This window comes from Micromesistius poutassou (assembly GCF_964030765.1).
Source record: "Micromesistius poutassou genome assembly, chromosome: 2".
Classification (NCBI taxonomy): Eukaryota; Metazoa; Chordata; class Actinopteri; order Gadiformes; family Gadidae; genus Micromesistius; species Micromesistius poutassou.
Window position 1 is genome coordinate 5,825,814 of NC_140272.1, and position 10,400 is coordinate 5,836,213.

Sequence of the window (10,400 nt, forward strand, 5' to 3'; positions counted from 1 at the left end):
CTCAGGGCCTCAGGGCGGCCACGTTCCCCAGCCCTGGAGCCCTGAGGCTGGGCCGGAGGCCGGGAGCAGCAGCCTCACCTTGATGGCCAGGGTGATGTCCGCGTAGGCACAGAAACCGCCACCCTCGTCCCCGGAGCAGTGGTGGAAACCACCCCCTGGGGGCGAGAGACAGAGAGAGAGAGAGGAAGAGAGAGAGAGAGAGAGAGAGAGAGAGAGAGAGAGAGAGAGAGAAATAAAATAAGCGAGTGAGTGAGAGAAAGAGAGAGAGAGACAAAGAGAAAGAATAAGAGCGAGCGAGAGACAGAGACAGAGAGAGAGAGAGAGAGAGAGAGAGAGAGAGAGAGAGAGAGAGAGAGAGAGAGAGAGAGAGAGAGAGAGAGAGAGAGAGACCATTGTTCCCAGTCAGGACATTGTTCGCTAAGGAGTCAATTATCTCAAATAACCATAATTGGATCTTTCAATATGGTCTTTTTATTGTGTGTTGTTTTTTTTGGTGCCACTGATTACACAGAGCGGCATTCCCCAGGGGGGAACACCCCATCGTGCTGGCCCCAAAATGGAGCTGGCGTCGAGGCCGATACAAAAAGTCCAGGGACGGACTTGCGGACTAAGCACCACAAACAGATTAGGTGATGCTTTATAATTGGGTTGATGGCTATTCAATCAGGCTAAGTGCCCTCTGCCCCGTTATGCTTATGCTCATTAAAGGGTTGTGTGGCGCTGAATCTTAATACAAGAGTACAGAGATGGATGGAGTAAGACTTATTTTGGCCGTCCCACCTCATCCCTCTCTCTCTCTCTCTCCTCTCTCTCTCTCTCTCTCTCCTCTCTCTCTCTCTCTCTCTCTCTCTCTCTCTCTCTCTCTCTCTCTCTCTCTCTCTCTCTCTCTCTCTCTCTCTCTCTCTCTCTCTCTCTCTCTCTCTCTCTCTCTCTCTCTCTCTCGTGTCAGAGTCAGAAACAGTATTCAGTTCTTCATATATGTGACGTTACCTTCATGGTTATCCATTCAGCAGGCAGTGCTAGACAGCAGTGTGTATTTGACTAGGCTGACACAGCACAGAGTAAAAGTCTCATGCTGCTCGCTGCTTTTTTGTACAAACCACCACATTAAAAGTGGGATGGGCCACTTTAGCGGTAGATCTCATTGTTGTGGAGATAGATGAGCCTCAGTGACTGCTGGCCGCGGTTTCAAAACCATAACTTCATCCCAGTACCCGGCGCTACGATGGCATCCATCTCCAGCCATACCATATTTACTTATTAAGCAGATTTATTATTGAGTTTGAGCGCTGAGGAATGCAGTCGCAGCTGAAGTTGCGGTGGCAGGTCAGTATTGATGTGTGCCTGCGCTCAATAACCCACCACAGGAAGACAAGCTTTATGGAAATGATAGACACCAAAACGCAAACATACCAATATTGATGGCCCATCCTCGCTCGATCGCCAGTTTCCCCGCCTGTGGAAGAAGCAGTGGGTAAGGAAGGTTTCTCATGGCCGACACACGCTTTGTACTTTGGTTTGTTTTAATATAAGACAGCTGGAAGGATTGCGGTGTGCGTTGTGCAACACCGCCCGCAGAAATGTTGCACACTATCAATGTTTAAAGCAATGACTTTAAATGAGAAATATCACCTGAGGCGTTTCGCATTTGAATTCTGCACCTAATATAAATTGACAACAGGGTTATATGCTATACTTCACTTTCCCAGACAGAACAACAACCCACTCGCTCCGAGCTGGGAGAAATGTCTTCTGAAGTCACGATGGTAGCCCTCAGTAAAGGGGGCGAGGCAAAACAATGGAAATAATGGAAATAACCCACGCTGTAGTCTGCCCTGGGTTTCCATGTTCATGCAACTGTTAGGAAATACAACCCTCCGTATTACCGTGACATTATTCCATAGAGACGGATCTTACTCCCACATTCTGATTTGCATTCTCGTTCTGCGCCGGATACACAAAGCACGGATCACGCATTTAACCAGCTCTGTCCTTGGTGAACTATGGCTTGGGCCTTAGTTTAGTTTGTGATTGAGTTAGTTAGGAGACCCAGTATCTTAACCATACAGTGAAAACATGCATCACATTTAGGGCATTTAGCAGACGCTTTCATCCAAAGCGACTTCCAACGGTTAATGCACACGTTCACACACCGACGGCGTCGGTGACAACCAAGCGACAGCCAGCTCGTCGGGAGCAGTCAGGGTAAGGTGTCTTGCTCAGGGACACCTCAACACTCGAGCTAGGAGGAGCCGGGGATCGAACCAGCAACCTTCGCCGACCGGGTGCGAAGTTTGGGTATCGAAAACTGAACCTTTTTCCTTCAGGGGCACAACACGACTTCACAAACCTGCCCCCTATGTATGTCAAATCACAAAGCACTTAGGCACAATGCGGGTTCTAATCGGTTTGCCTGCCAAGCTGTTCACTTCAAAGGCAAGTCGTGACCGGATGCGAGGGAGGAGAGCGGGGGAGAGTTCTGTGGCAGGTCCTGATCTTGGGGATGGCTTGCGGTGCCTGTGAGGCCCAGATAGTGACTCAGACCAGTGCCTCTGAAAGCCGCTATTTCTCTCTGATGGTGGAACTGTGGTGGACATCAGCATGCAGCTACGCACGCACATAGGCACGCACGGGCAGATACACGAACAGGTACACGCACGCGCACAGCACGCACACGCACACACACACATGCGCACACACACACGCACACACACACACACACACACACACACACACACACATGCACTCGCAGAAACACGCATGCGTAAATACAGTCACACACACACACACACACACACACACACACACACACACACACACACACCCACACACAAACACACACAAACATGCACACACGCAGAGAAACAAGCACACACACACACACACACACACACACACACACGAACACACACACACACACACACACACACACACACACACACACACACACACACGACTGAGACATCTACATGGCATCTCGGGGGAGCAGTCAGTCATGGGTTTAGGAGACTCAGTAAAGGGCCCTGTTCTGTCCCGGTGTTCATCTGCAGAGCTGTATGAGACAGCTAGTCATGGAACCCAGCTTGTAAACAAAGAACAAAGGACACCAGCTGAGTTCTTTCTTCTTCTGTCAAGATATGATATATACTGTATGTAAGCACTGAACATACATTTCAGTTATGGAGTCAGTTTCTACATAAAGATAGGATTATAGTTCCTCTACTTCTAATGTGCTCATATGCATTCAAGGCCTAAGTTACTTTCAGACTCCATTTTAACTCGACACGGTGGTGGTTGATAAATGCAAAAAAAAAAGACCTACAGTCAACTCTACTAGATATGTTTTGCTCCTTAGTTTATTCTTAAATGTTGATACGGATAAGAACATAATATAACCTGTGTGTATAAGTGTGGATGAGGTTACATAAAGCCAGATTTCACCTGTTTTATATCCATTCTGGTTATGACTAACAATATCAATATCCATATCATACACACGTCATAAAATTAAGAATTGGAGATTGTCATTTATTTTATCCAAAGCAACTTAAAGCCATTTTGAGTCACATGATTAACATATGATTAATTACAGGCCGACATTGGAAATGAAGTCCAGAAAGTTCCTGCAAGGTGTAGGAGACCCCCTAACCACCAGACCTTCCTGCTCCCTGTTCCCGGAACATTTCCGCCTTTTTGCCATCAAGGACGCGGCACACTTGAAGTTCCTGAATATCAATTTCCGACAGAAGTGCAGCGATAAATTATCCCTGTCAGCGGGGCTTGTATTTAACGGAGATAAAGCTGGGCCGGGGCTCGCAACAGCTCAATAAATCCTGGGGCCGTGAAGCCTCACCTATCCACAGGCCTGGAGAGACTTAATGCGCTTAAGGTAATGTGGATCTAAAGGCGCCCCTGGTAGTGAGGCTAAAGTCCTTGCACGGACATTATTAATATTAATATTGGTATTATGAGTGTGTTTACGTGGACAGACTTCAGTACTCATCGAGATGAAGGAGCTATGAGGGATGTGGGGGCGCCGGGGGGAGAGACGGCAGGGTTCTTTGTTTTGGTCAGCCGGTCAAAGTATTCAAAGAGTCTCACAGTCTCATAATGATCGTTTGGACCTTGGTTTATGCTTGGGAACTGATTTTGATATTTTTCCCCAATTAGTTCCCCAAGTATTTCTACTGTTCATTATGGTTTGACACGCGACCAGCGACTTCACACAGCGAGGCTGAGAAACTAGTCACTGCACTGCACATTGTGCTGATTACACTACCTCGTTATGCACGGATGTTTTAGGAAGCAGCATAGCGGACGTACTGAGCGACATGTGGCTCCATGTTCTGAACGCTGTGCCATCACTATCTGTGGCTCCTTTTGCCCCTATTCTCCCATCCCAATCCATCTCTCTCTCTCTCTCTCTCTCTCTCTCTCTCTCTCTCTCTCTCTCTCTCTCTCTCTCTCTCTCTCTCTCTCTCTCTCTCTCTCTCTCTCTCTCTCTCTCTCTCTCTCTCTCTCTCTCTCTAGTACTGTAGTTAGAACAAAACATAAAACAAAACATTGTTTTGCCACCGAAAGCCTGATAACCACTTTGACAGTATGAAGCACAACAATGCCCCCCACCCCCCATAACGGTAAATCAGTTTACGATTAATGACAAAAAAATTAGCAAAAAGACACTACTGCTAGGACCAACATAATAACCAACATTCCGATGCTCCTAATCTTTCAAAATGGCGGCGGTCATGGCATCTCTCATATGCCCCGCTGGACAGCAACTTGTGAAAGAAATAACAGAAATGGAGGAAAGCAATGTGTGAGAAGCCGGTCCTCACCATGATGGTTCCTCCAGTCTGGGTCCGCAGGGGCCTGAGGACGCGCCGCTGAACAAGGCAGTTGGGCAGGAACATGAGGGGAGGGATCTCTGTGATGCGCGCCACGATCACTGACCACTGGAAGGAGAGCATCACAACGTATACATTAAGCAGACGCCTTCATCTAAAGCGACTTACAACGGTTCATACACACATTCACACACCGACAGTGGAGTCGACCACGCAGGGCGACAGCCAGTCAGGGTGAGGCATCTTGCTCAGGGACACCTCGACGCTCAGCTAGGAGGAGCCGGGGATCGAACTAGCAACCTTCTGCTTACCAGTCAACCCGCTCTACCTCCTGAGCCACATGCCGACCACGCAAACAAGACACATTTCACATGGTCTCGGTGTCCACAGACCACTACCACACAGTGGACACATTACAAAGCGGCCTCTCTCTCCTCTGCACTGCTGCTATTGGGAACACAACACACAAACACACAACAACAAAGAGAGGGGGATTCTTCTGATGCTGGATTCAGGGCTCTGTGCCTGCAGGGGATGAATAAGAAATGACTCTGTTGACAATGTTGATTTCACATTAAATGGGGTGACAGGTTGAGGCAGATATGTAACAAGAGAATGCTAATATAAAGCCAGGAGCTACTACGTTGAGTCTCTGAGATTGTTTTCTGAATGCCATAAGGGGAGAGAGGGACTCTACCCACAGGTACATCTTTACACGCAATAGCTAAGAACCTTATTGCTGTCGGGCATATATTAAAATAATCTACCTCTCCGTAACTGTACTAGCACACTTTCCTGGGAGTGGTCACGCTCCACAATAGAGCGTCTCATATCAGCCGTAATCCATTACAAAAAGCTTCACAGTCGTGCTGCTTTCACCGCAGTAAGACAGATGCTGTGAGATGAAATATGATACACACTGTACAAGTTCTGCCTTGGATGTGAGTCAAGACTCCTGCGGGAACGCCAAGTGCTCCTCAACCCTCTGCTATTTTATGTCACACACCTCGCATCACAACCAGAGAAAGTAAATGCCATCCCATAATATAAACAACAGGCACAGAAGGTATCTCTCCCAGACACAAACAAACCCTGATTTATGGAAGTGAATCACATTAATCCTGGTCTCAACTCTGAAGTTTGGTGATTTTATGAGAGAGCCGATACATCTTAAGTCCTCTGGGATTTCTTTGGGACTGCAGGAAGCCATCGAGAAGGGTTGAGGACGGCGCGGGGTGATGAATGGGTGGTCTGCCGGAGATCTGAGGTGTGCCCACATCATGCTGGGTGAACGCTGGCTGTAATTGATGTCTGTTAGACGTCAGACTGGCGAGTGGAAGAAGAGGAGCAGAGATCTGAGTCATCAGCGGTGTCATCTCGTCCACTTACTGCTAACTGTACCTGGAGATCTCCGGTGGAAGAGATTGTAGGGAATCGGTTGTGTTCAACTGTGACACTGTGGGACTGGACGGCCACACCCTACGTTAACGAACAGCTAGATAAATGTCAACTACAAGCTAAGAGCTAACTAACAATACCCTTTATCTTCCGAGCAAAGTCATTAATAATGGGGTTGATTGTCATTTCTGAAGCAAATTAAAGCATCCTTCCTTGAAGGAATTGTTTTGACATATATGTCAGGGAAATATGTTGATGAGATTCCACCCAATTATTATCTTTTTAGAGTTGCTATTACAGCAAGAACATTTCCAAATATGCCTCTATGTCAAAATATAAGTTATGTGTCAACGGTTACAGTGTGGCCCCATGTTAGTGACAAGCTGTAAAGAGACATGTTAGTGTAGGAGCCTAGAAGAGACGAGCAGGCAGAGCGTTTGTACCTTATAGTAACCGTGTGTCATGTTAATGTGAAGCCGTGTAGAAACATTTACATTTTTACATTTACATTTACATTTAGGGCATTTAGCAGAAACATGAGCATACGGCGTGTGTACCTTTAAGCTGCTGAGGTAGCTCTTGGTGTGAGCCACCTGAAGGTCCTCTTCTGAAGCCTCCAGGGCGGGTACCATGTTCTCATCACTCACAAACTGCTCGTCTAATGAGGAACACGAGCAGAGCAGCACATTATACATAATAGTATACACACACACTCAGGTAAACACACACACACGCGCGCGCGTGTGCGCGCGCACATGCGCGTAAACATGCACCTAGTAAACACTCACGCAGAAGCACACACGTACACACACAGACACAAATGTAAACTAGCACACACGCATGTACACATGCATGCAGTCACGTATGTTGTACACACACATGCACATACACCCACACACACATGTACACCCATGCACACATTTAAACAGACACATGTACACAGACACACACGAACACACACACATGTACACAGACACACACCAACACACACACACACACACACATGAATTCATTGAATGAGACATAGCTTAACATTAACGCTAGTGTGCTTTTATCTTGATAGCTCAGCTAGTTTGTTTCCTGTTTTATCCCTTATTTTATATCTTATTATATCTCTATAATTTCCCCAACTGTCACCATCCATCAACCCATCCATCCGCCAGCCCCTTCAAAGACTCTCTCCCATCAGGTCTCCAGTCTCTTGTGTATTTATCTCTCTCTCTCTCTCTCTCTCTCTCTCTCTCTCTCTCTCTCTCTCTCTCTCTCTCTCTCTCTCTCTCTCTCTCTCTCTCTCTCTCTCTCTCTCTCTCTCTCTCTCTCTCTCTCTCTCTCTCTCTCTCTCTCATTGCAGCCCAGCCTTCAATGTTTCAAAGTAAAAGCGTTACTCCGCTACCTTTTAAAAAGCGGACAACCTTGCCCCATTTCCCAGCGTCAAAGGGGTGCAGTTTCTCCATGCCCATGAAGGTGATGTTGTAGATGGGATGGTAGACTATGGGCAGGCGTGTGCAAGGGACGTCAACATACAGTTCAGTGTCGTGAGGACTGAAAAATAAAACAAAGCAACAATCATATTACAACATTCCAGAGGTTCATGTTCTTCTCTAATGGAATAGTGAGAACCGGTTAGATTTTGTGTTTGCTCACCGTTTTCCTCCCTCAGTGTCTTGCTCCTTTGACATTGTCCCACCGGCATTTCTAGTTTGATCTAAATATAATGATACATATACTATACAAGTTATTAATGCAATTGTGTATACTGTAATAGTTGCATATTTTCCATTTTACATAAATGAGCAATCAGCAATCCAATAAACAGAAACAAAATAAATATACATTTACATAATGCAATCCACGTAAATGTGTAACGATTGGCTTCCAGGTCACTCATCCAAATCACGGCCCAGACAAGGGAGAGAGACCACGGCTTCACTGCGACTACTGCACAGTGACTACATTACCCATAAGCCTGTCGAGACTGACGCATGCGTAATGGCATGTTATCGTTCCCAAAGACACAACTAGAAGGAAGCTTTCGCTCTTTCTCCAAGGTTGACCGTACATCGCCGTGTATACACGGACGAGGTTGATAGAAGTAGAACGTGGAAGTCATTTACACGTGATATAAATCGGAAAGGGGAATTGAACAACGTAGCATAATTTCGAGTCGACTCACCTGCTATTTCTATGACGCACGTCACGAAAATCGAGCCGTTTGTAACGCTCACGGATTTAAAAGGTTCGTCATCCAAGAGACCGTACAAATAGTTGGATACGGATACATATATATATATATATATATATATATATATATTAATATATAATCTCTTTCGGATATTCAGTATCCCTTCCCCTCCTACGCATAAAATGTGCGCGAATTCGCCTCCGAGGTTCTGTCCCTTGCGCCCAGCAGCGCGCTTTACGCACTTTACGCTCCTCTTATTCCCCCGCTCTCCTCTTGTCTTTTACACAAACAGTGATGTAAGTTTTTCTGGAAATGAATACAGTGCTGTCCAATAATATGACGACATTGCAGCCTCTTTGGAATGAAGAAATACTCGATCAACTCCTGACATTATGATACAATGATGACATTGAGGCGGCCCATCATACCAGTAGAATGCAAAGGTGACATCACGTCATCATACCTTTGCTTTGTTTCTAAAAGTGTCATTCTATTCAAGACACTGTGGCGTTGGGTTGTAGAAGCTACAACATGGTTGTCTTGACTTTCTTGAAACATATATTTATCTACAAATGACTTTAAACGACTTACCCTCCATTAGTGATCAATGTTTGTAGGTTGTTTTTTCCTTGGCATGGAGGCTATTCTGCTTCTTGTGTCTGCTGTTGTAGTGTACACTGTAGTCTACCGTTTAGGGCCATTGCCTTTCCCTTACTGTGCAGCATTGTGTTGACTTTCATTGTGACAGCTCAGCTTGTTTCCACGTTGTAAATCTGAGTCTGGCTAATATTTAATCCATTCAATTCCAACCCATCAACATATTACACGTTTTAATTATTACTGATCTTGCTGTTGGGGAAACAAATATCCACCAGCTCCACACAATAAATCCACCAGCTCCACACAATTTACAATCAAATTATTCAGACCTCATCCAAGTCCATAAATGGAAAATATGTGCTTTTTAAAATTCAGTGTAATTATCCTGAATAAAATAATATAATCGAGCCAGATTGCATGCAGTCGTGACATTCGTTTTAGTGGTGACATGACACATCAAACAGTTCTGTTCATTAGCTCTGCTCTCTGTTGCCATAGTGACAGCCCAAAATGACTGTTTTGCAGCTGCCCAACTCTGCAGTGATTAAACATCATGTATAATATCAACTTAAAGGGATACTCCGAGGTATCTGTAAACTGGCTCTGGTCTCACCCAGAGTCAGGTGAGTTGATTCACAACAACCCATTGGTCGTGACTCCAGAAGGGTAGTTTGCTGAATTAGGATTGGCTCTCCGTTGACTTGCAATGTAACAGTAGCTTAGCTCCTGTTCACGTGAGGGGGAACCACTTTTGACTACTTTCCAAAGAGGTCCAATGTCTTCCAATCAGTCACAGGTGTCATGGTGATGTCATGTCAATGCATGTCATGCCAATTATTGTACAACACGCATTGTCCAGTCCCAGAGCAGTGTGATGTCCCGCGTCTAGTGGCCATGACAACTTTTGATTATTCATTTAATTGACTGAGTGTTTACATATACAATCTGCATCCACAAAGCCCTTACAGTGCATGGCGTGGGGATCCATGGTGATCCAGGGGGGTCGATTATGGGATAGACTCCTTTAGATTTAAGCAATATCACAGGAAAGGGGGATGCTGTTGTACTGAACATCAGCCAGGCTGTGATACGGCCGTTGCTATGAAGCCGCGCTGCGGGCTGAGCATGCATACATCAGCATGACCTTGAGTGGGGTATTGCTTTTATACAACGGTACTACAAGCCCAGTTTATTAGTTAACACTAACAAGTGACAAGCGATTATGATTTGTTTGATTATTAAATAATTTACTCTGCCACCCGCCGACACAACTGAGCTGGGGACTGGACTGTTGCCAGGCAACACACAAACATTCTCATGCACAGTAGATTGCTGCTTTTTGTAGGTCTACATGCTTCCTTGTTCCATGTACA

General features: G+C 45.7%; 1 protein-coding gene across 1 annotated transcript in view; it reads right to left on the reverse strand.

Moving 5' to 3' along the window:
- hdac11 (histone deacetylase 11) overlaps nucleotides 1–8,549 on the reverse strand; it is a gene marked incomplete at its 3' end in the record, with an annotated part of 24,248 nt that extends 15,699 nt beyond the window's left edge. The window contains exons 1-7 of the mRNA XM_084464714.1: nucleotides 8,419–8,549; nucleotides 7,890–7,950; nucleotides 7,639–7,787; nucleotides 6,803–6,903; nucleotides 4,839–4,955; nucleotides 1,414–1,456; nucleotides 79–155 (exon numbers count right to left, since the gene is read on the reverse strand). Coding sequence (XP_084320840.1) covers nucleotides 79–155; nucleotides 1,414–1,456; nucleotides 4,839–4,955; nucleotides 6,803–6,903; nucleotides 7,639–7,787; nucleotides 7,890–7,924 — 522 coding nt within the window. The 5' untranslated portion in view covers nucleotides 7,925–7,950; nucleotides 8,419–8,549. The remainder of the gene's footprint in view (nucleotides 1–78; nucleotides 156–1,413; nucleotides 1,457–4,838; nucleotides 4,956–6,802; nucleotides 6,904–7,638; nucleotides 7,788–7,889; nucleotides 7,951–8,418) is intronic.
- Between the last annotated feature and the right edge of the window lie 1,851 nt (nucleotides 8,550–10,400).